Source organism: Nomascus leucogenys, chromosome X (assembly GCF_006542625.1).
Source record: "Nomascus leucogenys isolate Asia chromosome X, Asia_NLE_v1, whole genome shotgun sequence".
Lineage (NCBI taxonomy): Eukaryota > Metazoa > Chordata > Mammalia > Primates > Hylobatidae > Nomascus > Nomascus leucogenys.
Genome location: NC_044406.1, coordinates 37,518,231 through 37,545,471, shown reverse-complemented (window position 1 = coordinate 37,545,471; position 27,241 = coordinate 37,518,231). Strand labels below are relative to the sequence as shown.

The 27,241-nt window shown below is 49.6% G+C and overlaps 1 protein-coding gene across 1 annotated transcript in view; it reads right to left on the bottom strand.

The window, feature by feature from the left end:
• Window positions 1-27,241, bottom strand: part of FGD1 (FYVE, RhoGEF and PH domain containing 1) — a 50,766-nt gene that overhangs the window by 2,818 nt on the left and 20,707 nt on the right. The window contains exons 2-16 of the mRNA XM_003276312.3: window positions 23,175-23,348; window positions 22,448-22,625; window positions 21,878-22,322; window positions 20,655-20,744; window positions 19,646-19,794; window positions 17,556-17,712; window positions 17,311-17,449; window positions 8,546-8,604; window positions 8,257-8,403; window positions 7,741-7,833; window positions 7,497-7,576; window positions 2,004-2,034; window positions 1,393-1,494; window positions 879-1,004; window positions 540-701 (exon numbers count right to left, since the gene is read on the bottom strand). Of these exons, the coding sequence (XP_003276360.1) occupies window positions 540-701; window positions 879-1,004; window positions 1,393-1,494; window positions 2,004-2,034; window positions 7,497-7,576; window positions 7,741-7,833; window positions 8,257-8,403; window positions 8,546-8,604; window positions 17,311-17,449; window positions 17,556-17,712; window positions 19,646-19,794; window positions 20,655-20,744; window positions 21,878-22,322; window positions 22,448-22,625; window positions 23,175-23,348 (2,132 nt within the window). The remainder of the gene's footprint in view (window positions 1-539; window positions 702-878; window positions 1,005-1,392; window positions 1,495-2,003; window positions 2,035-7,496; window positions 7,577-7,740; window positions 7,834-8,256; window positions 8,404-8,545; window positions 8,605-17,310; window positions 17,450-17,555; window positions 17,713-19,645; window positions 19,795-20,654; window positions 20,745-21,877; window positions 22,323-22,447; window positions 22,626-23,174; window positions 23,349-27,241) is intronic.

Below are 27,241 nucleotides of genomic sequence, written 5' to 3'. Positions count from 1 at the left end.
CCTCTGCTTCCCAGGTTCAAGCGATTCGCCTGCCTCAGCTTTCCTGAGTAGCTGGGATTACAGGTGTGCGCCACCATGCCTGGCTAATTTTGTGTTTTTAGTAGAGACGGGGTTTCTCCACGTTGGTCAGGCTGGTCCCGAACTCCCGACCTCAAGTGATTCGTCCTCCTCAGCCTCCCAAAGTGCTGGGATTACAGGCATGAGCCACTATGCCCAGCCAATTTTTTAATTTTAAAAAAATCCAGTGCTGCCACTGATTTGCTGTGTAATTTGGGCAAATGACCCCTCTGGGCCTCAGTTTCCTCATTTGTAAAATAAAGAGAACAACAGCATGGGCAGATTAGTTACTGTGGGGATTAAATGTCTAAGTACTTAAAGATGACTGTCTTTCATTCACTCTTGCCGTCATTTTACTCACTCCAAGCCTGGGTCCCTTGATCACTACTGTTTCCCAGATACTCGGGCCTCCTCAGTCTCACTGGGTAGAGTTGGAGCCCATTTGCCCACTGTGGGAGAGTTAGTCAGGGGCTGGCTCTTACCTCCAGGATGGACCTCCGGCGCTGGGGTGTATGCTGGCTGCAGGCTGGACTGCTCCCAGGCACCCCGTGCAAGGCCACATAGCAATCAGTGCACACACGGTTGGAGCGGTTGTTGTCATAGACGAGGCGGGCCCGGAACTCAGAGCACTTCCCACAAACCACCTGGGGTGGCAAGTGGGCAAGAGCAGCCTGATTCCAGTGGGTCTTCCCTTCAGCATACCAACTCCCACGGCAGACTTGTGGCCTCCCCCCCACCTTGGAGGGTACCCACTCTGCAGTGGGCCTTTGGGCTGCCATTCTGTCCCCTCCCTAGCTCTGCCCCTGCCTCCCAACACTCACATGCCCGCAGGCCTTGCAGTGGTGCCTGCGTTTGGTGATAGAATTGAAGGGCTCCTGGCAGCGCATGCACATGGTGACTTCCTTTTCCCGGATGGGCGTAGGGGCCCGCTTCCCAAGATCCACGTTCTGTAGGGAGGGCCAGGTCTCAGGTCAGAGACAGCTACTCCCCAACCCAGTCCAGCCAGCCCTTGTTCCTGCCCCAAGGCTTGGATTATCGTGGGGTGGGGATGGGCTGGGGGTAGGGGGAGCAGCCACATTCAGAAGACCTGCCTTTAAGTCCTGGCTCTGCTCCTAGCTGCGCTAGTGAAGACAAGTCACTTCTATTATACTTTCTGGGCCTGTTTCCCCAATGATTTATCTGTGGCCCTACCAATGGAAGACTGCTTCTGAGGTCATGCATTGCCTCTCTGGTCATTACCCTCTGGGAAAGGGAGAGGATCATCTAAAGGTCAGGTGGGCATTTGGAAGTCTGGAAGGGGTCCCAGTGCAGGAGAAAGAGGGTGGGGACTCTTACTGGAGAGTTGGGCGGGGTGTCTTCATCTTCCCTGTTTGTTGAGTTCAACAGTTTGAAGGTCTCCAGCGTCTGTTCATGCTTCAGGAGGGTGGAGTTGATGGCCTGGGGAGGAGGTGTAAGAAATGAGAAGTCGGATCGCCCCACAAACCACCCATTTCTACCCTCGCCTCACCTTCCTATACCCTAGCCTGAAGTTACAAAAGCTGGGTTTCAGACCCAGCTCTGTCACTGGTAGGTGGATGACTTTGAACAAATCCCCTCCCAAATCCAGGTCTCAGTGTTACAAGTGTAAAATGGGGGAGGGGGAGTGGTGGCTGAAAAACCTCAGGTGGCTTTCCTGGCCACCTTCTGGGCTTAAGATTTTACAGAGCTTGACACCCTCACCTTATACACCCTCAGAGAAACCAGCTTCCTAAAAGAAGAGTTTGTGAGTTTCTGCTCAACCTCTGCACCTCAGTTTGCTTATCTGTAAAATGGGGATAGTAAAGTTCGTTGAAAGACAGTTGTCCGGGACCATTCTGGTTAGATGTGAGTATTGATGGAGAATCTATCAACCCCTAGGAGACTGTTAATACTCTTCTAGCCCCCTACCACAGAGCCTTGGATGTTACCTGGACCCAGTCTTTCTTCTCCTCCTCAGTCCTTGGGGTGGGGAATAAAAAAGAAAGACATTTGGTTAGGCAGGCCCACAAAAAGCAATTGGAGTGGAAGAGCAGGTGTTTTGGAGTCAGAAAGACCTGGGCTTGACCCTCTTCTTCACCTATTACTTATATGATCTTGGGCAAGTCACATCATCTGCCTGGGTTTATTTATTCAACGATTACTAATACTTTCCAGACCCTGTGCTAAGAACTGGAGCTTGAGAGAGGACCCTGCCCTCAAGGAGCTCATGGTCTAGTAGAGGAAATAGACAGGGACAATACAGGGAGATTAGTGTTTTGATGGTGAAAATAAGGTCAAGGAGCCCAGAGGAGGGGACATGCCCCAGTCTGAAGTTTGGGTGAGGACTTTTCAAGGAGGTGCTAGGCCTCAGGTAGAGGGGTAAGGGTGAAATGTGTGAGAGAGAACATAGAACATAAAAGAAACCATGTCAATAATTATCAGCTGGCCAGGTGTGGGCGGCTCACACCTGTAATCCCAGCACTTTGAGAGGTCAAGGCGGGTGGATCACTTGAGGTCAAGAGTTGGAGACCAGCCTGGCCAACATGGTGAAATTGTCTCTACTATAAAGTACAAAAATTAGCCGGGCGTGATGGCTCATGCCTGTACTCCCAGCTACTCAGGGGGCTGAGGCATGAGAATCGCTTGAGCCCAGGAGGCGGAGGTTGTAGTGAGCGGAGATCGTCCCACTGCACTCCAGCCTGGGTGACAGAGTGACAGTCTGTCTCAAAAAAGAAAAAAAAAAAAAATTGGCCGGGCGTGGTGGCTCACACTTGTAATCCCAGCACTTTGGGAGGCCGAGGCGGGTGGATCACGAGGTCGGGAGATCGAGACCACGGTGAAACCCCGTCTCTACTAAAAATACAAAAAATTAGCCGGGCGTGGTGGCAGGCGCCTGTAGTCCCAGCTACTCGGAGAGGCTGAGGCAGGAGAATGGCGTGAGCCTGGGAGGCGGAGCTTGCAGTGAGCCGAGATCGCGCCACTGCACTCCAGCCCGGGCGACAGAGCAAGACTCCGTCTCAAAAAAAAAAAAAAAAAATTCTCTGTTGCTGGGATGTCAAGTTTGAGAAAAGAGGGTAGTTTTTTTTTCATTTGTAAAATGGAGATAATGATTATCACTCTCTGGGTTCTCAGCAGTAACTGAGGTAACGTGTACAGTGCTCAGCACAATGTCTGGCACACTCGATGCTCAATCAGTGTGAGTTCCCCTTCCCTTTGTCTTCCTTCCCTGACTCTTCTGTCTGCCCTGCACTGCACTGCAATCACTTTGTTCTGATTGTATTCTCTTTTTTTTTTTTTTTTGAGATGGAGTCTTGCCCTGTCACCCAGGCTGGAGTGCAGTGGCGTGATCTCAGCTCACTGCAAACTCCACCTTCCAGATTCAAGCCATTCTCCTGCCTCAGCCTCCCAAGTAGCTGGGATTACAGGTGTGTGCCACCACGCCTGGCTAATTTTTGTATTTTCAGTAGAGACAGGGTTTCACCATGTTGGCCAGGCTGGTCTTGAACTTGTGATCTCAGGTGATCTTCTCGCCTTGGCCTCCCAAAATGTAGGGATTACAGGCATGAGCTACCACGCCTGGCCTATTCTGATTGTATTCTTTTAAAAAATTATTTTATTGGCCAGGTGCAGCAGCTCATGCTTGTAATCCCAGCACTTTGGGAGGCCGAGGTGGCTGGATCACCTGAGGTCAGCCTAGCCAACATGGCGAAACCCCATCTCTACTGAAAATACAAAAATTGGCCGGGCGTGGTGGCGGGAGCCTATGATCCCAGCTATTTGTGAGGCTGAGGCAGGAGAATTCCTTGAACCCGGGAGGCGGAGCTTGCAGTGAGCTGAGATGGCGCCACTGCTGCCACTCCAGCCTGGGCAACAAGAGAGAAACTGTGACTCAAAAAAAAAAAATTTATTTATCTATATTTTCTAATTTATAATTTCTTAGAAGTGAACAAGTGTTGCTTTTTATTTTTAAGAGCCACAATAGACGGAGTGGTGGCTCATACCTGTCGTCTCAGCACTTTGGGAGGCTGAAGCGGGAGGATTGCTTGAGGCCAGGAGTTTAAGACCAGCCTGAGCAACACAGTGAGACCTCATCTCTACAAAAAATACAAAAATTAGCTGGGCATGGTGGCATATGCTTGTATTCCCAGCTACTTGGGAGGCTGAGGCAGGAGGATCACTTGAACCCAGGAGTTTGAGGCTGCAGGGAGCCACAATAACGCCGCTGCACTCTAGCCTGGATGACAGGGAGTGACCCTATCTCAAAAAAAAAAAAAAAAAAAAAGAAGAACTACAGTATAGTAGAGTTTTTTGGCTATTCATGCTGAAGTGTATAGGGGTGAAGTGTCCTGATATTTGTAATTTACTTTAAAATGGTTCAGCAAAAGACATGTAATGTCAGTAGTTGACTCTTAAATAAGTGGTTGTACACCCTAATACACACATTAAAATCACCTAGGGACCAGGCGTGGTGGCTCATGCCTGTAATCCCAGCACTTTGGGAGGCCGAGCCGGGCGGATCACGAGGTCAGGAGTTCAAGACCAGCCTGGCCAATATGGCGAAACCCCGTCTCTACTAAAAATACAAAAATTAGCCGGCGCGGTGGCATGCACCTGTAGTCCCAGCTACTCAGGAGACTAAGGCAGGAGAATCACTTGAACCCGAGAGGCAGAGGTTGCAGTGAGTCGAGATGGCGTCACTGCACTATGGCCTGGGCGACAGAGTGAGACTCCATCTCAAAAATAAATAAATAAAAAGTAAAAAGTAAAATAAAATCACCTGGGGAGCTTTTCGAGCTCTCCATGTTCAGGCTATCCCCCAAGCCAATTAAATCAGAATCTCTGCAGGTGGGTCCCAGGCATCCGTATTTTTCAAAAGCTCCCCAGCTGATTCCAAAGGTTGCCAAAGTTGAGAAGCAGCTGTCTAAGTTGTGGGCATCTGGGTGCTTGTTGTACTTATACTTTTCCGGATATTTGAAAATTTGCATTAAATTTCTTTTTTCTTTTAAGGGCAGTAAAAGTGACTGCAAAGGAAAGCAAACCCTCCACGCCTTCCTGCTGCCACTAGGAGGAAATCCTACACTGCTTGGCTGCCCCTTCTGGGCCCAGTGTGCCACTGCAGCCCCTTTCCTCTCTGCAGATGATGAATCCCTGTCACGTGGCTTGTCACTCCCCTGGATGTGCAGGACATCTGTTTTGCTCTCACTTTCCCTGTTGCAGGCCTCCATGAGGCTCTCAATCTCCCCAAGCTTCAAGACTCACTTCATCCCCCAGGAGGATACCCTCTATCTCACATTCATCTCTCTCTCCCACCTCCTTGCAGTCCCAGCGAGTCATTTCTCACTTTCTCACAGCCTGTCAGAAGCAGGCCATCTACTGACATGCATCCATCCTCTGGCCCTCACCATGACCCTGATACCCTTTCACCTGGTCCCTCACAAGGCAGCATAGACAGTGGTTAGGAACGTGGACTCCAGGGCGGATGACCTGAGCTCCAATCTCAGCTCCGCTCCTTTCTTGCTCTGGGATCTTGGGCAAGTACATAAATATTTTTTTCTTTCTTTCTTCTTTCTTTTTTTTTTAAGAGGCGAGGTCTTGTTATGTTGCCCAGGCTGGTCTCGAACTCCTGGCCTCAAGTGATCCTCCTACCTTGGCCTCCCAAAGTGCTGGGATTACAGGCGTGAGCCACTGCGCCCTGCATGCAGAACTGTCCTACACCTAAGTTTCCCCATTTGTAAAGTAGATTTATGGTAACAGTAGCTACTTCTAGGGCTCTTGTAAGCTTTTGACTAGTCAACTTAGACTTAAAATTTTAAGTTAACATTAACTTAAAACAGTACCTGGCAAAAAACTAAGTCTTCAGGAATATGAGCTATGATTATAATCATCCAAGTAGAGAGTGGATATGAAAGGCCCCTCTGTTAAATGGCTGGCCATTATCCCATGCTATTATTTTAAAATGTTTATTATAAAAAACTTCAAGCATACAAAAAAGTAAACAGGATAGCACAAGTACAATACATATCTATATACCCACTATAGAGATGCAAATTTTTTTTTTATATTTTGCCATATTTACTTCATATATATGTACATACAGTCACGCGTCACTTAACCACGGGGATGTGTTCTGAGAAACGTGTTGTTAGACCATTTCATTGTTGTGCGAATATCAGAGAGTGTACTGACACTAGTATGCTAGATGGTCTAGCCTACGACACACCTAGGCTATAAGGTACAGCCTATGGCTCTTAGGCTACAAACCTGTAAAGCATGTTACAGTTGTACTGAATATTGTAGCAATTTGTAGCACACTAATTATTTGGGTATGTAAACATATCTAAACCTAGAAAAGGTATAGTAAAGCCAGGCACAGTGACTCACGCCTGTAATCCCAGCACTTTGGGAGGCCAAGGCGGGCAGATCATTTGAGATCAGGAGTTCGAGACCAGCCTGGCCAACATGGTGAAACCCTGTCTCTACTAAAAATACAAAAATTAGATGGGCATGGTGGCGTGCACCTATAATCCCACTTAGGAGGCTGAGGCAGGAGAATTGCTTGAACCTGGGAGGTGGAGGTTGCAGTCAACTGAGATCATGCCACCACACTCCTGGGTGACAGAGTGAGACTCTGTCTCAAAAAAAAAAAAAAAAAAAAAAAGAAAAGGTAGAGTAAAATATGGTACTTTAATCTTATGGGGCCACTGTGTATATGTGGTCTGTCATTGACCAAAATGTTATTATACAGTGCATGACTGTATATGTGTATGTATGTATATGTGTGCAAATGTGTATGTATGGTTACATATGTATTTTTTGGGTGCTGAACCATTTTAAAGTAATTAACAGACATTGTGATACTAAGCCCTCAGCATGTACTGCTGCAAAACAAGGCCATTCTGCTGCATAACCACCATACCATTATCACACCTAAGACAGCAATAATTTCTCAATATCTAATGTTCACTTTACAGCCAAATTTTCTCTTATTGTCCCACAAATGTCTTTTAGGGCTCTTTTTCCCAAACTAGGCTTCTGTCATGGACCAAGTACTGCATTTGATTGTTATTTCTCTTAGATCTCTGAATCTACAATAAACTATTTGTGGTGGTATTATTCATGTTGGGTTTCGCATCCCATTCTTCTCCCTCCTCTAACAAAATCCACCAGAAGAAATTCTTGCTTTAATTAGGGAGAGCTTATTCATTTTCCAAAAAGTTTCCCTGGCAGGAGTGCCACCTTTCCCCACATCGTGAAGTACTCACCCTGAATCTAAATGGCGTCTAACCCTTAGGGATCACCCCCACCGCTGAAGAGCAAGCCTGCATCTTTGGGGAAAGGTGCCCATCTTTTCTCTGGAACAATCTCTGGGCCTGGAATGCCTTAGCATATCTGAAGAAAAGGGAGGTAGGTGCTGGAGGAAAGGCATAGGCAAGGATAAGTACCTGGCCTGGAGCTCGAGGGAGCGCTGCTTTCCTGACACCAGGAAGGTTCGAGGCAGATTGAGGTTGGAGCTCTCCTTTAGCTGAATGGAGGCAGAAAGGGGCATGGTGAGGTCACTGAACTCCACAGGGCCCTAGCCCTCTGCACACATACACGCACAGACTCAGGGTCAAAGCCAGCATCTTTGTTCCTTCCAACACCAATGCCCCACTCCAAGTTCCCATTTCCCACCTCCTGGATGCTTACCTCCATGCCATCTACATCAATGCGTGCCCGCACGCTAAACTTCTGGCCAAGGAGCCGCAGCCTGGGCACGCAGTAAAGGAGGCGGTCGTTGAACTAGGAAGAAAAAAGTTTGGGATGTATGTGCGGAGGGCCTAGTGGGGATGTGGCCCAGCTCCTTGCCCTGAAGCTTTACTGCCAAGGACTGTAGGCAATAGATGGAGAAAAGACAGCCCAAATTGGGCACAGGGGTCACAAGGAAAGAGCCTAGGCATGGAAGACACTTCCTAGTGGGGAACCTCGGGCAAGTCACTTCTCTGCAAGGCTTATTTACCTCAAAGTGGAGAAAAAGAATCCTAGCTAGGTAGTGAAAATACAATTCGTTACTAGAGGAGAGAATGGCTAGCAGGAGGTATAGTCTGTTTTTCTTTTTTTTCCTCTTTCAGGAATGAAAGGAGGTATAGAGTGAGTACCAGGTCACTATGTGTGTGTGTGTTGGGAGGGGCATGACCCACCCACAATTCCATGCCTGGCACTTACTAGTATGAGGTATCGGTCTTGAGTGGTCCCATTCTTTGCTGACAGCTTAAGGATGTGGCCTTCTTTTATGAGCTCTTTGGTGGGGCTGACAATGTCCTCCTCGCCCCCTAAGAGCTCATATACCTTCAGCAGCTTATGCATTCGCTCCTGGCAGAAGACAGGGAACAAAAGGCACGGTTGGGGTGCCAGCCTCCCATCACATGCTCACAAGTCACGACACCCCCACCCCAGGATGGAGACACCACAGGTGGGTGGCCAAGGAAGGGCAGGGGCTAGAAGGGCCACTCACCATTTTGCGGATGGCAGCATTCGAGTGCTCTGCTGCTGTAGCGATCAGCTCCAGAGACTCTACAGGCATAAAGGGGTGAGGTCAAATGGGGGACTAGCAGAGAGGAGCCTTTCCGGGGCTTTGTTTTTTTTTTTTTTTTTTGAGACAGAGTCTCCCTCTGTTGCCCAGGCTGGAGTGCAGCGGCGTGATCGTGGCTCACCACAACCTCTGCCTCCTGGGTTCAAGCGATTCTCCTGCCTCAGCCTCCCAAGTAGCTGGGACGACAGGCACGTGCCACCATGCCTGGCTGATTTTTGTATTTTTAGTAGAGACGGGGTTTCACTATGTTGGCCAGGCTGGTCTCGAACTCCTGAACTTGTGACCCGCCCACCTCAGCCTCCCAAAGTGCTGGGATTACAGGTGTGAGCCACTGCACCCGGCCTCGGGGCTTCTTTCCTCCCTGAATACCTCCGCCTGGCCTGATCACACCCTCCCATCTCAGAAAGCTCCACCCTCAAAGATGTCCACAGCAACATCATTTAAAATCAGAAGTTGTCCAAAGTCACAATGCCAGAATCACAACAGATGGAGTAGTTGGCAGCCAATAAAAAAATGCAAGCTTGCCAAGATTATTATTACCATTAATAATAATATTTACATATGTAACCAGAAGGAAGCATACCCATGTTGTCTCTGGTTGGTGGGACTGTGGGTGGTTTTTATTGTCTTCTTTAGGTTTTTCTGTATTTTCCATATTTTTGACAAAGAACATGTATTACTTTTATAATCAGAAAAAGCCACATAAAGAAACAATGAGATGATCCTGTTCTTTGTCTCAATGATTCTGATTCTGGGTATCTATGCTAGGAAAATACACATTCTATACACAAACACACTTTTGTCATATTGGTATTTACAACAGTTCCAAGTGGGAAACAAAAATGTCCATCTATAGGGGAGCACACCTTCACCTGTACCTCTTTCCTGCCAAAAAAAATGGCCAACTGTAGGGGTTCAGTTAAATACATTATGGTGTCTTCATACAATGGAACATTAAACAACCTTTACAAATGATCCTCATGTAGGGCTTTTAATAAGCTGGGAAATGCTCAGGGTGTTTTAAGAAAAGGATACAAACATGTTTATATAGAATGATCTCACTTTTACAAGTATACACGTGTAAAAAACACCAGGAAGAATTTATGTCACAATGTTCATTGTGCTTATTCTCTGGGGGCTCATCACAGGTGATGTTTTTCCTACTTCTTTCATCTTTTTCTGTAATTTCCGTATTTCCTATAGTGACCAGGTATCATCAGAAAAAAAAGAAAAAGCCGAAATGAGTCCCTGTACATCTCCACACACTAATAAATCCCACCCATGCTTAAGGCCTGGCCACAGTCTTCGTGTACCCCATTCTGTACCTGCTGGATCTCCCCACTCAGATCAGCCTGTGCTGGAGGAGCAGAGGTGCTTCTGAAGGAGGTCCATATGGCTGGCCAACCAAGTCTTGTTTTCCTAAGAGGCTCTCTCTTCATGACCAAGTTTTGGTGCTCATGGAGATCTATGGCCCCTGTCCCAGCTCAGGCATCCACATGCCTTTCAGGGGCCGGGCTCCAATCTCCAACCCTTCTTCCATCCTGGCTGCCAGAAGGAGCTTTCTCACACAGTTTACTGTCACTCCTCTGCTTAAATCTGTCAATGGCTCCCCTGTGCCTGCAGGGTAAAGACCTAGCCCTTTAGCCTGACATTCAAAGCCCTTGGTGAGGCTGGGCGCGGTGGCTCAAGCCTGTAATCCCAATACTTTAGGAGGCCGAAGGGGGCAGATCACCTGACTTCAAGACCAGCCTGGCCAACATGGCAAAACCCTGTCTCTACTAAATTTATAAAAATTCGCCAGGCGTGGTGGCACGTGCCTGTAATCCCAGCTACTCGGGAGGCTGAGGCAGGAGAATCACTTGAACCCTGGAGGTGGAGGTTGCAGTGAGCCGAGATCGCGCCACTGCACTCCAGCCTGGGTGACAGAGGGAGACTATGTCTCAAAAAAAAAAAAAAAAAAAAAAAGACTCAAAGCCCTTGGTGATGTGGCTTCTGCTGACCACTCCAGCTTCCTACCTTCTGTCCCACTAGTCACAGTGCTCATCATGTATTTATACATCTGCATCCATATTCCTCAGTAAACTACGAGCTCCCTAGGACAGGGCCAAGGTCCCACTGCCCTCTCCAGGCAGATGCTTTGGATAAATTAGCTCCTTCAACCCTCACAACAACCCTGTAATATAGATGATTGTGCCCCATTTATCCAATGAGGAAACCAAGACTCAGGGAGAAGGTGGCCACCCTAGGTTGCCTACCTGGGTGGCAGAGTTGGCATCAGAGCTGGGAATGATCTCCCAGCTGCCTTTTCTCCTACACATCCTACATCTCCCCAACCCCAAGGCAGGGGGCAGGCTGAGTGGTAGAGGTAGGGGGCACCCAGGGAAGGGGATAGGAAGAAGACTCTGGCAAGCTGTGGGCACACAAGCTCAGGCCTGTGTAGGCTGATGGGCTCTGACTGGAGGCTTTGTTACAATGAGCTCTGTCTGGAGATGTCTCATGTGGAGTACAGACTGGCATTTCCAAGGATCCAGGGTGTACAGTCCCTACCTGGGGGCTCAGTGTGGGGATTTCAGTCTAGAGTTTCACTTAGGAGTTCAGGCTAGGGAGTGCAATCTGGGGGGCCTGATGTAGGGGCTTGGTTTGGAAGCTTTAGTGGGGCCTGGTCTGGGCTTGGCAGTCTAGGATCTTGGTTTGGAGCTTAGTCTTGGGCCCAGTGTAGGCAACTGAGGGCAGGAGTTCCAGATGGCCTGGTATGGGGAGATTGGTCTAGGGTCCAGGCTCCAGAGTGCAGTCTGGAAAGTAGAAAGTGGGCAAGTCAGTCTGGGGAACCAGACTATGATTCAGTGAGGCTGAGCCTGGGGAATTTAGTCTGAGGGGTAAAAAATTGGGAGCTCAGCTTAGGATCTTGGGCTGAGGATCATAGTGCGCATATCTCAGGCGGGCTCTCATTCAGATTCTCATTCTGAACAGCTCAGAAAACCAGACCGGGAAGTTGTTTCTGGGGACAAAGTTTCATCTTTGGACTCGATGTGGGGAGCTCAATCTGGGAGGCTCCATTAAGGAAGCTCAGTTGGCCAAGCTCAAGCTGTGAGGTTCATCCTGGGGCCTCAGATAGGGTTGGAATTGATACAAAACAGGAAGCTCAATTTCTTCAACTCAGGCTGCTCTGCCTATGGAGTAGCCATTCTTTATTTCTTTACTTTCTTAATAAACTTGCTTTCACTTAAAAAAAAAAAAAAAATACGCCAGGCGCGGTGGCTCACGCCTGTAATCCCAGCACTTTGGGAGGCCAAGGCGGGCGAATCACAAAGTCAGGAGATCGAGACCATCCTGGCTAACACGGCGAAACCCCGTCTCTACTAAAAAAAAAAAAAAAAAACAAAAATAAATAAATAAATAAAAATAATAAAAAAATAAAAGGCTGGGAGCAGTGGCTCATGCCTGTAATCCCAGCACTTTGAGAGGCCGAGGTGGGCAGATCATGAGGTCAGGAGATCGAGACCATGCTGGCCAACATGGTGAAACCCCATCTCTACTAAAATACAAAACTTAGCCAGGCATGGTGGTGCGTGCCTGTAGTCCCAGCTACTTGGGAGACTGAGGCAGGGGAATCACTTGAACCCAGGAGGCGGAGATAGCAGTGAGCCAAGATTGTGCCACTGCACTCTAGCCTGGCAAAAGAGTGAGACTCAGTCTCAAAAAAAATAAAAATAAAAATAGGCTGGGTGCAGTGGTGCACGCCTGTAATCCCAGCACTTTGGGAGGCCGAGGCAGGTGGATCACGAGGTCAAGAGACTGAGACCATCCTGGCTAACACAGTGAAACACTGTCTCTACCCAAAATACAAAATTTAGCTAGGCGTGGTGGTGGGCCCCTGTAATCCCAGCTACTTAGGAGGCTGAAGCAAGAGAATCGCTTGAACTTGGGAGGCAGAGGTTGCAGTGAGCCAAGATTGCGCCACTTCACTCCAGCCTGGGTGACAGAGTGAGACTCTGTCTCAAAAAATAAATAAATAAATAAATAAATAAATAAATTTCTTAAACTCAACCTGGGGCCAATTTTAGAGGGATGGGCATTAGCCAGTGCATTTAGTAATAAAAGCAGCTAATATTTATTGAGCCTTTACCATGTGCCAGGCATTGTGCTAGAAGCTTTACCCAGATTATCTCATTACTTCTCAAAACAACCGTATGAGGTAGGTATCATTAACATCCCCATTCTACATGTGAGAAAACTTAGGCTGAGAGGCTGAGCTGCTTGCCCAAGGATATACAGTTGAGAAAATGGACTCTATCTGGAGCCCACTCTAGGTTGCTTTCCTTGGCGGGTCACTTTGGATCTAGTGCAGGGAGCTTATTTGGAGAATTTTCACCTTGGGATGTTATGCTGGGGATCCAGTGTGAAAATAAAATTGCAGAAGTGAGTCCTGGGAGCTCAATGTGGACATGGGACTAGGCACTTAGCCTGAGTGGCTTAATTTGGGGGACAGTCTAATAATCTAGGGCATTAGTCCTGGAGCTCATCATGGGACTCTCCATCTGGTAAATGAAAAATAGGGGTCGTTGGCCGGGCACGGTGGCTCATGCCTGTAATCCCAGCACTTTTGGAGGCCGAGGCAGGTGGATCACGAGGTCAGGAGTTCGAGACCAGCTTGGCCAAGATGGTGAAACCCCGTCTGTACTAAAAATAAAAAATTAGCTGGGCGCGGTGGTGGGTGCCTGTAATCCCAGCTACTCGGGAGGCTGAGGCTGCAGAATCGCTAGAACCAGGGAGGCGGAGGTTGCAGTGAGCCGAGATCGCGCCACTGCACTCCAGCCTGGGTGACGAGCAAGACTCTGTCTCAAAAAAAAAAAAAAAAAAAAGAAAAAGAAAAAAGAAAAATAGGGGTCATCAGTCATCAGTCTAGGGGACTTGGGCTGGGGAGAACACAGTCTGGAATCTCTGTCTGGAGCTCAGTCTGGGCTGCTGAATTTCAGGGTTCCCTCTGGGGAACTCAGGGAATCCAGTCTGGGGGCTCAGTGGGGCTTCAGTCTGTAGGATGGACCTGGAGAGTCAGTCTTTTAAGTTCAGGCTAAAAGTTTCGGTCTGAGGGATATGAAATAGGAGAATTAATCTAGGGTGCTCAGTTTGGCAATACTTGTCTATAGAATGGTGGCCAAGGAGATCAGACTGGGAAGCTCTTTTGGGGACCTCAGGCTGAAGGCAGGCTCTCACTGGGAACCCACTCTCAGGGCTCAGGGTGGGAAGAGTATTCCAGGTGGGAAGAGGCCCAGTCTGGGGATCTTAGTTTGAGAAACCAGTGTTGGGACCTATAACTGGGACCTCAGAATGGGCTTAGTATGAAGGTTCAGTTTGGAGATGTCAGTCCATGGGGCCCATCCCAGAGAATCAGTCTGGAAGGCCCTTTCTAGAAGTTTAGGTTGGCACCTCAGTGAGGGCTCTTTTTCAGCAGGAGGAATGAGGTACTTCCTTATGCTGCAGACGTCTGCTTGTAGAGCTTAGCTATTAAACTTTCTAGAGGCCTAGTTCTTTCTAGGGGTCTAGGCTTGGTAGTAAAGTGCCCCATCTGGCGGGGTGGAGAAGGCTCAGTTTGGGAAGTGGACACAGCTGTCCACTTCCCATTCTTTTTTTTTTTTTTTTTTTGAGACAGAGTCTCAGTCTGTGGCTCAGGTCGGAGTGCAGTGGCACGATCTTGGCTCACTGCAGCCTCTGCCTCCCGGGTTCCAGTGATTCTCCTGCCTCAGCCTCCAGGATAGCTGGGATTACAGGCACGGCCACCATGCCTGGCTAATTTTTGTATTTTTAGTAGAGATGGGGTTTCATCATCTTGGCCAGGCTGGTCTCAAACTCCAGACCTCAGCTGATCTGCCCGCCTCAGCCTCCCAAATTGCTAGGATTACAGGTGTGAGCCACCACGCCCGGCCTCAACCCCCATTCTTATGGCTTTTAGGACCCCACACTTTCTTGGTTTTCTTCCTACCTTTAGGGCTGCTCCTTCTTTTTTTTTTTTTTTTTTTTTTTTGAGATGGGGTCTTGCTCTGTCACCCAGGCTGGAGTGCAGTGGCACCACCTCGGCTCACTGCAACTTCTGCTTCCCGGGTTCAAGTGGTTCTACTGCCTCAGCCTCCTGACTAGCTGGAATTATAGGCATGCACCACCATACCTGGCTAATTTTTGTATTTTCAGTAGAGACGGGGTTTCGCCATGTTGGCCAGGCTGGTCTCGAACTCCTGACTTTGTGATCCACCTGCCTCGGCCTCCAAAAGTGCTGGGCTTACAGGTGTGAGCCACCGTGCCCAGCCTAGGGCTGCTCCTTCTAAGTCTCCTTTGCTGATTCCACTTCCCTGAGCTTTGTCCTTGGCCCCCTTTCCCCTCCTTTTACACTCACTCCCCTTGGTGATCTTGGCCAACCCTATGGCTTTGGAATACTATCTATGTGCCAATGACATCCAAATCTCTCCCTGGAATTCTAGATTCATCTAACTGCCTGACTAGCAGCTCACTTTGAACATGTCCAAAGTCAGACTCCTAAGATCATCTCAGGAACCATCGCCACCAGCCAAAAACCTACAAGTCATTGCTGACTCTTTCTCCCAAGCCCCGCATCCACTCCACCCTAGTCCTCTCAGTGCTGCTTCTGAAAAGAATGTATCCTGAATCCAACCATTTCTCACCGATTCTACTGCTACTGTCCTCATCCAAGCCAATTTTTCTCACTTGGATTATTGCAAAAGCCTTCTAACTGATTTCTCAGCTCTCTCTCTTGCTCCCCAAGTAATCAAGATCAAAACCTTCCCATGGCTACCCACCACACTCAGAATAAAATCCATCTCCTTATCTTGGCCTTCAGTCTTTGCTCCTCTCTCCAACCTCATTTTTACCATTCTACTCTCACTTGTCATGTTCAGGCACACTGACCTTCTTCCTGATCCAGAGATATGCAACCTGTCCAGCACCCCACCTCCCCTAATATCTCCCCTTGCCTTGGACACTATACTTGCTGTTGCCTCTGCCTGGAACATGCTCCACCCCAACAGGCATGTGCCTACCTTCTTTTTATTCAGTTTTTGACTCACTGTCTTCTAGTCAGACAGGCCACCCAATCTCAAGTAGGCTCTCCAGCCACTGTCATGCCAGCCTCTTCTAATTCTCTGAATTATACTCAGCACCTATCTAATATTCTACTGTGTATTTATTTACTTATTTATTTATTCTTGAGATGGAGTCTCACTCTGTCACCCAGGCTGGAGTGCAGTGGCTCAATCACAGCTCAATGCAACCTCTGCCTCCCGAGTTCGAGTGATTCTCCTGCCCCGGCATCCCGAGTAGCTGGAATTATAGGCACCCACCACCACGCCCAGCTATTTTTTTTTTTGAGATGGAGTCTCGCTCTGTTGCCCAGGCTGAAGTGTAGTGACACAATCTCGGCTCACTGCAACCTCCACCTCCCAGGTTCAAGCAGTTCTCCTGCCTCAGCCTCCCAAGTAGCTGGGATTACAGGTGCCCGCCACCACGCCCAGCTGATGTTTGTACTTTTAGTAGAGACAGGGTTTCACCATGTTGGCCAGGCTAGTCTCAAACTCCTGGCCTCAGGCAATCCCCCAGCCTGGCCTCCCAAAGTGCTGGGATTACAGGCGTGAGCCACTGCGCCCAGCCTCTACTGTGTGTTTATTATTTTTGTTTACTGTGTCTCATTGCTGACTAGAATATATGCTCCCTGAGATCAAGGACCTTGTCTGTTTTGTTCACCTCTATATCCCCAGTACCTAGAACAATGCACAAAAACATGGAGGTGCTCAGTAAGTAGCTGTTAAGTTAATGAATGAATGAATGAATGAATGAAAATAATCTGGGGAAGAGAAAGTGGGGTAGGCTGGGGGAAGCTCTATCTGGGGTGTGGGGTTCAGGTTGATACTGGAGGAATCGGGATAGAAGACTTTTCTAGTGGTTCAATGTGTAAGGATTCAGTCTGGGGAGGAGGTTATCTCAGCCTAGAGGTCCAAATTTGAGAGGTAGAAAATTTGGGGTCCAGTCTAGGGTGCTCAATTTGGAGGTTCTTTTGAGAGGTTCATTCTGGGTAGTGGCTGGCGGACATGGAGGAAAGCTCTAAATCTGAAGGATGGAAAATTGATGAGCCAGGGCTCTTTCTGGGGAGCTCAGCTGTGGAGATTCTGTGATATGGGCTTGGCCTGAGGGGTCAGTCTGGCCTCTCAGCTTGGTGGCTCAGTCTCTGAGGTTTCAGGCTCAGTTTCCTTTCTCATTTGGTACAACTTCATTTGGGGGTGAGTCTAGGGGTCAGTCTTGGCCAAGGTCTCCATCTAGGAAATGGATGAGTTCCTTTAGGGGATCATAATGGGCATGCCACTCAAACTCTGGGGTTCCAGTTGGGAAGTTCAGGTTGGGGATCTCCTTCTGAATGTTCTCTACAGGTATTCAGGCAGGGGTCTCAACTTGGAGGTCCCTGCCTGAATACCCAAAGAGAACATTCAGAAGGAGGATCTCATCCTGGGGTCTCACTTCAGAACCTCAATGTGGGCCTTTCAGTTTGGAGATCCTCCTCTGGGATCTCAATCATGTGGCAATGGAAGGCCGACCCTGTGAATTAAGTCTTGGGATCCTGCCTCAGAGGTCTGGCCTAGAGCTCTTAGTGTGGAGGAGTAGGAAGGGGCCTGGGTGCACACACTCACTTTGGGCATCCTTGCTGTCCGGGGAGCCATGGGGCAGCTTTAACAGATAGTCCTTGAGAAGAAGCTCATAGCGGGGGATGCGCTGCACAGGCTCCAGCATGTGGTGCTGCAATGTCAGGTTGCCACAGGCTTCCTCCTTCTGTGACAGGCAGAAGCAGAGGGGCTCAGATCTGGCTGCAGATCCCCCACCACGTCCCTGCAGACCTCTCCTCCCCCAGTCTGCTCCCTCCAGCTTGACCACTTACCTGCACCTCATGGATGATGACTTTAAACTGGGTGGAGCGCTCTGTCCAGGTGTTGACCAGCTCCACGGCCCGGTCAAAGTTCTTCACATACTCACCATACATCTTGAGGAAGGGGGCCAGTTTCTGCAGGATGTCTCCAATGCGTGGGTAGCGGTCCCTGGGGTGGAATTAGGGGCTGATGTGGTCCTGCTGCTCTTTGCCCCTCAGAAACTTCCCCCACAGGTTTCCAGCCCTAGGCAGATACCTTTCATCTCAGTTCTAGAAACCTACTTCTCAGCTAGTCTGCTCCTTCAGAAATGCTGCTTACATTACAGGCCAATGAGGCCAAGAGGCTCGGCTTGACTTCAGACCACAGCCTGGGATGCCACCTGCCTCAATTCTGCCCTGCCCGAGTACTGGTTGAAGTACCCACCCTGAGACCTTACTGCCAGGACCACTTCATATACTGATTATCAATTGTGTGCTGGGTGATGCTGGGGACCCAGAAATGATTCACACCCATTTGAGCCCTGAGAGGGTCACCATCTGGTAGGTGAGACAAAGAGACCAGGCCTGGTCGTACTCCTCATTGGTCAGTCTGGTGTAGGAGCAAAGCAAACCAGACCTGGTCCCAGCCCTCAGGGTTCACAGACTCGTGGGCAGATATAGGAACCAGGCTTCATGCTGGCTCTCTGTGGTCACAGTCTGGTGAGGGGGACACACTTGACTCTGTAGGTGTGGAGAATCTGTAGGTATGGGGAATGTGGACATGATTTTAAGCAGGGAGAGACATGGTCTGACTGTTGTTTAGAAAGACCATTCTGGCAAATGGTGTGGACTCTAAAGGCTGGATTGGAAGAAGGCCTGAGAGGCTGCCTGTAAACCTTGCCCTTCTACCTCAGGACTCAGCTTAGGCATCACCTTCTCCCTGAATCCTTCTGTAATCTCCAAGCTAGGCTTGGTCCATTTGTCTGGATTCCCACAGCCTCCCATTCTCTGCTCTATCATAGCACTGTAAAAATAACAAAAGCTCACATCCATTGAGCACTTATTGTATACACCTGGTACTGTTTTTTTTTTTTTTTTTGAGACAGAGTCTTGCTCTGTCGCCCAGGCTGGAGTGCAGTGGCACGATATCGGCTCACTGCAAGCTCCACCTCCCAGGTTCACGCCATTCTCCTGCTTCAGCCTCCCGAGTAGCTGGGACTACAGGCGCCCGCCACCACACCCGGCTAATTTTTTGTATTTTTAGTAGAGACGGGGTTTCACTGTGTTAGCCAGGATGGTCTCGATCTCCTGACCTGGTGATCCGCCCGCCTCGGCCTCCCAGAGTGCTGGGATTACAGGCGTGAGCCACCATGCCGGGCCTATACCTGGTACTGTTCTAAGCTCTTTTATGTATCAAGTTATTTAATCCTTAAAACAACCCTACAAGGTAGGTCGTTATTATTTCCCCCCATTTTATAGATGAGGAAACTGAGGCATAGCAACTTAAGAAACTTGCTCAAAGCTAGCAAGTGGCACAGCTGAAATTTGAACTCAGCCAGTTTGGCTCCTAACCTCATACTCCTGTAGGCTGTGCTATTCTGTTGTAATTTTCTGAGTTCTGGTCTGTGTTCCACATCAGACTGGGAGATCCTGGAAGGCAGAGCTTGGGCCTGATTCTTTTTTCTTTTTCTTTTTTTTTTTTTTTTTTTTTTTAAGACAGAGTCTAGCTCTATCACCTGGGCTGGAGTGCAATGGTGCAATTTCGGGTCACCACACCTCCGCCTCCCGGGTTCAAGCGATTCTTGTGCCTCAGCCTCCCGAGTAGCTGGGACTACAGGCGCGCGCCATCACGCCAGGGTAATTTCTAATGTTTTTAGTAGAGACAGGGTTTCGCCATGTTGGCCAGGCTGTTCTCGAACTCCTGACCTCAGGTAATTCACCTGCCTCAGCTTCCCAAAGTGCTGGGATTACAGGCGTGAGCCACCGTGCCCGGCTCTGATTCCTTTTTCAAAAGTCACTAAGAGGAAGAGCAAGCAGAAATGAAGTCTTGTGTACACCTCTGGGTCTGGGCTCGGCAGGCAGGTGGATAGGGGAGTAGGCAGTCTAGGTCTAGGGCCCCTCACCATTCCTCCATGCGCTTCTCTAGCTCAGGCAGCAGGAACTGCTGGTGGAAGCAATAGATGGAGCAGATGTTAGAGAAGATGCCGTGGACAACGTCGGCCGGGAAGGAACTGCGGTTCCGAGCTTCTTCCAGCAGCCGGGCACAGAACACCTGTGGGGCAGGGCAGAAGCACTCAGCCCAGCTGGGCCTGGGGCTTGGCTGGTGAAGGGTGAGGGCAGTATTTGTGGGGAGACTTGTGGAGCTTTGGGATCAGCATTGGTGTTGAGACTGAGGAGACAGGGAATGGGGTTAGGGTTATATATTGGGGAGATGGATTTCAGGTTATTCCAGCAGTCCCTGGCTTTGGCCCCCACACTTGAGCTTGGTCTTGGCAGAGCAAGTATTCTGGCTGAGATCTAACTCAAGTGCGAGGGTGCCTTCTGAAGAAACGTTAGGCTGCTTGGGCACAGGAAGGGGTCCCTGCTGCCAAGAGTTAGGCTTTGGAACAATTTTGAAACAAAGTCAGGATCAAGGTCAGGCTTAGAATTAGATTCAGGGTCAGAGAGAAAGTTGGAATTAGATCTGTTCATTTAATGAATATTTTTGAGTGTCTGCTGTGTACGAGGCACTGTCCTAGAGGGTAAGATAGAGCAGTGAACAAAGATAAAAATCTCTACTCTCAGGGATTCTAGTGGATTTGGGATCTGGAATAGGGCCAGGGTTAGAATGAAGTTCACAGCTAGGGATAAATTCAGGATCTGGGTCCCAGTCAGTACTAGCGTCAGAGTCGCAGTCAGGGCTGGTGTACCTGCCCAGCGTTAGGAGTGAGGGTTGGTATCAGCCCTCACTGATCAAGCTTGGGGCATAATCAGAGTTGGCTTCAGGGACAAGTTGACTTCAAGGTCAGAGAGGAGTCTTACCGCCTCTAAATTCTGGCCACAATGGTGGGATTGAACTCAGGCCCTATCACTTCCTCCTTGAAATGCACCTACAAGGTCCTGGGGCCCTGGTACCCCCAAGGGGTCACTCACCTGATCCAGGAGATGGAGCCTGGAAACGTAGGCCTTCTCAGTTTGCAGGAGCTCATTGGCAATGTGAAACACCTTTTGCTGCACAGTCAACTGGAAAGGAGAAACAGTAACCCCTGATCCATCATCCTCTATCGTAACCCTCACCCAAGCCCCCAGAATTCTTAAAACAGTTCCCATGCCACTCTAAGTCTAATACCACCCTAAGATAACCTTGACCCCCATCTCTAGATCTGTAAGTCCTTCAGCTTCATCCCTGACTCCCCAGTCTACCATAAAGCCTACCCCTCCATTCTGATGACGTACACTCCCTCACTCAACAACTCATTCACCCACTCTCTCTATTCACTCAGCAGAGTGTAGTGGTTAAGCATGTGGGAGGGTAAGTCAGACTTCCTGGGTTCAAATCCTAAGCTCTGCCATTCACTAGCTTGTGTAAGTTCTTTAACAGCTCTGTATTTAGGACGCCTCATCCATAAATACAGATAATAATAGAATCTATTTAATGTAGAGGCTGGTGAGAAACAAAAACAAAACCAAAACAAAATAATAATAGGACCGAAGTCCATTGGTAATGGAGACAATTAGATAATTTAATATAAATAAAACACATCAAACTACAGATTAAATGGTGTATAAATGTTAATTAATCATTTATTCACCCACTCAGTGCACTATCAGCAAGGGCTTGCTGAGTACCTGGGGTGTGAGAAAAGCACAAAAGTATAAGAACGTATAAAACTCATTGCCTGTTGGCCCAGTTTCCTATTCGTTAGATATATGTGTTGACTACCTGCCATGCCGGCAGTCCCTGGCTTTGGCCCCTACACTTGAGCTTGGTCCTAGCAGAGCAAGTATTCTGGCCGAGATCTAACTCAAGTGCGACGGTGCCTTCTGAAGAAATGTTAGGCTGCCTGGGCACAGAAAGGGGTCCCTGCTGCCAAGGGCCTTCATCTGCACAGCCTCGGGCCCCTGCAGGGCTCTAGCTCTTGCGCCCCTCCTCCAGCTGTTGAGAAGTCTCTATGGATGTAAGAGACTTTCCGTTTTACAAATAAGGAAACTGAGGCTTATGGTAGGGAAGCGGAGAGGGAAAAGACTTGCCTAGTGTCACAGAGCTTGGAAACAAGGTCCTATTTTGAGAAATACTGAGCTAGGGGAAGAATCAAGCATAAAAGGCTCCCAGGTTCTCCACATGGACCTGCCTCTCGGTGAACACAGGTCAGTACCTCCACAGACTCCTGTCTCTCCATCAGGGGCACTGGGATTTCTCTGTCCTTCTCTTCCTCCTCCTCCTCCTCGTCGTCCTCCTCCTCCAGGTCACTGTCAACCTCTTGGGAGCCAGGCCGGTGGGGGTCGGCCAAGGCAACAGGCACACTAGCCAGGGCAGGGGGCCCAGGGCAGAGGCTGTGGCTGGGGGGCCCATCATCACTGACGAAGCAGGTCTCCTCGCTGTTGGATGGCGAGCTGATGCTATCAATGCCGCTGTCCCGGTTGGGCACCTTCTCGCCGTCCCGGGGCCCAGGAGCCAGCAGAAACAGGCAGCGGGAGGCCTCGCCCTCGGGGAGCTGGGGCACTGGTGGCTGTGAGGGTGGCTGTGGCAACATGGCTGGCTCTGGGGGACCTGGGCTGGGGCCAGGGGCTGGCCTATCCGAGGCGACAATCACAGGCTCTCTGAGGTGGGTGGTGGACACACATGGAGGCAGGGTATGAGCTTGACTGAGAGGCCTCTCCTGACTATCCCTTCCTGTCCCAGGCTCCCCCTTTCCCCTAGAGGGTGCCCTAGGGACCAGACTCACCTTTCAAACTTTTCAATCAGCGAGGATACTGCTGCAGAACTGGGGCTGGCCTCTGCCCTGGGGGCCAGGCCCTTGGCCACTCGGGGGTCGGCAGGCAGTGGGCGTGATGGTGGAGGGGGGATGGGCTCCAGTGGGGGGGGCATCCGGGGCATCTGCAGGTAGCTGGGCTTTGGGGGCACTGGAGAGACGAATGGGGAAGAGAGAAGGGAGACATCGGTGAGCTGGATTTGAGCCTGGCTAACATGGTGAAACCCCATCTCTACTAAAAATACAAAAATTAGCTGGGCGTGGTGGCACGTGCCTGTAGTCCCAGCTACTTGGGAGGCTGAGGCAGGATAATTGCTTGAACTCAGGAGGCGGAGGTTGCAGTGAGCCAAGATCATGCCACTGCACTCCAGCCTGGTGACAGAGTGAGATTCTGTCTCAAAAAAAAAAAAAATGCTGGATTTGCAGGTGGCTGTCTGTCATGGCCAGGCCACAACCCCCTCCACAAACCCCAATCTGCACCTTTGCCTGAGGTAGACACAAAAGGGGCTGAGGTGAGATCACAGTATGCACACATTAGCCTCAGGCCACAGCCCTCTGTGCACTAGGTAGGGAGCAGTGCACCGGGAGCACGGTGCCTCCCTCTCCTTCTAACAAACCCTCTTCTCTGCCACTGGCTAACTTCTCCCTCCTCTGTCCCCTCCCCTGGGCCACTTCTCTGCTCTTTTCCGGGACCACTTACCCTGTGGCTTCGGGCCCGGTGCCCGCTTCAGTGGTGAAGGACGCTGGCTAGGGGTTTCAGTTGGGGGGCCTGGGTCTGAGCGAAGCCGCTGGGGACCTTCTGGATGAGGCTCTAGGCTTTGGCCAGGGTCAAGGGACAAACTTTTAACCAGGATCCGGTTTCCCTGGTGCAGCCCTGCAGGAAGGGAGAAAATGGGTGTGAAGTAACTGACTTTAACCCAAAGGGGACTGGGGTTAAAGTTAAGACTGGCATGTCTTAGCAGCTATCTGGGGTATTGGGTTTCTTTGAGCCCCTTTCCTGGCCGCAGTGTTTTTCTGGGAAGCCCCTATCCTAGCCCTCAGATGGAGAGCCAGACCCAGGACTGGGGCTGGCTGTTTTCATCAATAGATAAGAATTCTTTGTGACTAGTGCATTGATTCCATGTATGTCAGCAGGCAGTATTACTAGGGAGTTTAACCAGGCTGGGGGTGGCTGTGAGCACCCTAAAGTTTATACATGCGTTTGCAGCCCTTGTTTCTACAGCCACATAGGTATGCTGAGTATAAACCATTCTTCAACGTTTTTGTTAAGGCTCTGAGAATATCTAGACTTTCTTGTTTACAATTTTGTGCAGCTAAGTGTGCTTAAAAATGATGAAATTGTGTTTCATGAGCAAGTTTTGCTTCTTGAAATCCCAACTTATGGCTGGGCACGGTGGCTCATGCCTGTAATCCCAGCACTTTGGGAAGCTGAGAATGGAGAATTGCTTGAGCTCAGGAATTCGAGATGAGTTTGGGCAACAAAGTGAGACCCTGTCTCTACAAAAAATATAAAAGTTAGCTGGGCATTGTGGTGTGTACCTGTAGTCCCAGCTACTTGGGAGGCTGAGGTGGGAGGATCACTTGAGCCTGGGAGGTGGAGGTTGCAGGGAGCTGAGATCACCCCACTGCACTCCAGCCTGGGCAAAAGAGTGAGACGCTGTCTCAAGAAAAAAAAAAAAAAAAAGAAGAAGAAGAAAAATGAAAAAAAAAATCCTAACTTCTCAGCAATCTGTACTACCTTCCTCAACTTCCACATCTACACAGACCCACATGCATCTTCCACCCCTGCCACACACACACGTGCAGCATCCAGAGTTCAGGTCACAGGAATAACTTTACATCAAGCAGCCAGTTCAGAAAAAGGGGAGGCCTTTTTATACTGTCCCTCTTCCCTCACTGTATGTCCCCTAAAGCCACCTCTATCTTTGGCTCTAGAGGAGATGATGGTCATGCTTAGGAGAGAGGATTTGGTCTGGGAGGCAGTGAGGGACCCTCCACCCCAGGGATGGCATGCCCCAAAGAAAGGAATGTGGAGTTCATGTGGTCCTGGCTGGGCAGGGGGCTGTGGGAGTGCCTCAAATGATAGAGAAGTCAGGTGGGGCCACAGAGGAGTGGGAAAGGCCTTGGATGCTAGGCTGACATCCATCCTGTAGCAGAAGGGAGCCACAAAATCCCCTTGCATAGGGAGAGATGGAGGCAAACAGGTGTGAGGACAAGAGAGTGAGCAGTAGTCAAGAGCTCCCGGAGGTACCACCATCACATGGTGTTAAGTTATGCTGTGCCACAGCCACATGGCCTCCCACTCACAGCCACAAAGGGTCTATTAGCCTATATCACACACAGTCTCATAAATGACTAGTCACAAATGGGCCCACTCAGTCATAGAAACACTTGGTGTTATTTACACCATTTCGCCCAACTGCAGGTGATCGCCCTCCTGAAAGCCTAGTTACACACAGTCACAAAGAGCTGCGGTCACAACCTCACATACGATCACACAGCCTTGCAGTATCACACACACCTGCAAACATGGTCATGCAGTCACCAAGACACACAGTCACACAATGGCAATTCTATCATCTCACACACAGCTTCATACAACCGCCCAACCACATACAATCATATACCCAGTTAGACATTCTTCAAACATGGTTTCACTGAGTCACAAAAGATATACATTGTCATTTACACTGTGTCTCACAATTGCAGCGCCATGGAGTGTCATACACACCATAATGTCACACCTGCAAACATGGTTACACACAAAGACTATAGGCACACAGAGTCAATTATACCATGTCAGACACAATCACATACAGTGGCAAAACAGCATAAAGTCACATGATACCACACACTCAGAAACACGAACTCACAATCACAGACATGTGGCATACAGGTGGCCCTCCATATTCATGGGTTTTGCATCCTCGGCCTCTGCATGGAAGCTGATTGATTGAAATGTTTGGAAAAAAAAAACAAAAAATAACAATACAACAATAAAAATTATATAAATAAAAGCCAATACAGTATAACAACTATTTACGTAGCATTTACATTGTATTAGGTATTATAAGTAATCTGGTGATGATTTAAAGTATACAGGAAGGGACAGGTGCGGTGGCTGACGCCTGTGATCCCAGCACTTTGGGAGGCCGAGGTGGGCGGTTCACTTGAGGTCAGTAGTTCGAGACCAGCCTGACCAACATGGCAAAACTCTGTCTCTACAAAAATACAAAAATTAGCTGGGTGTGGTGGTGGATGCCTGTAATCCCAGCTACTCGGGAGGCTGAGGCAGGAGAATCGCTAGAACCAGGGAGGTGGAGGTTGCAGTGAGCCAAGATCACACCACTGCACTCCAGCCTGGGTGACAGAGACTCCATCTCAAAAAAAGAAAAAAGTATACAGGAAGATACACATAGTTTATATGCAAATAACATGCCATTTTATATAAGGGACTTGAGTGTTGGTGACTTTGGTATCTTCAGGCTGTCCTGGAACCAATTCCCCATGGAGACCAAGGGACAACTGTCATTTACTGTGTCATACTCATCTAACAAACACATCCACGGTGTCCCTGGGTCTTAGCCATAGGCCCAGGAATACAGACACTTGTGGGACACTTGCCTCCTCCTAAACAGTCACTATGTCACATGCAAACTCTGCTGTGAAAACATACACACACAAAGACCTCTGCACCCTCCCTTCCAGGGTCACACAGGCAGAAAGAGTCACAGGGAATTTTAGGTCTCCCAGTCCTGGAGGGAAGAAATAGCCCAACCCACAGGGTTCCGGCAGCTTCCCTAGGCCCCTGACCTCATCCCTGGCTACATCCCAGCCACGTCCACCCCAGGGGACTCAGATCAGGGTCCTTTCCCAGCACCAAGGGAACAGGGTGCCCCAGGCCCCAGGCCGAGCGCCCCTCCCCAACTCTGTACCTTGCTTTGGGTGTCGTTCCTCACTTCCTTCCCCACCTAAGCTGGCAGGGCCTGGCCAGGATGGAGGAGGCGCTCCTCTCCACTCAGCTGTGCCGCTTACCCTGCCCTGCTCAGCACATCCTGGCCTGGTCTTGCCCTGCCCTCCCCCTGGGCGTGGGGGTGAGGAAGATGAATCACCTGGAGGGTGGCACAGGCGGAGACGTGGTTGGAGAGACACATGGCCAGAGCAAGGGAGAGAGACAGAGAGGAGCTGACAGGGCCAGAGATGCAGTGAGTAAAGCCAGGCACCCTGCCATGCAGAGACCCCTTCTCAGATATACACACATAGGTGCCAGGGTCCCTGGTGCCCCTTGTCTGCCTCCTTGGGCCTGGGCGAGCCCACCTGTCTCCACACCTCAAAGCAGGCAGGCCTCTCTGGGCAAGCCTTCCCTACCCTATCTGTAGCAAAGCAGCAGGGTCCCTGGATAAGGCTGCTCTCCTTCTGCTCCAGTGCTGGTCCTCGGGATGGAGTGACCATACATGCCACTTTCCAAGGCCCTGCCCTAGCCCACCCACTGCTCCCTCCTCACCCATCTCACCTGAGAGCCCACAGACAGGCCTGCCTTTCCATTCTCTCTGCCTCCTTGCAGGCAGCCCTGCAGGAAGAGGAGGCTGAATGAAATGCAAAGATTCCCTGGAGTCCCAGGTGAGAGGAACAGAGATTGTCAGCCCAGTTTCTGGTGAGGAGATGGAGTCAGAGAGAGAGGCCTTGCCCAAGGTCGCAGAGCAAATCAATGAATGGCACACTTTCGGGCAGACTGGTCATGGACTGGATTTCTTTCTTATTAACCCT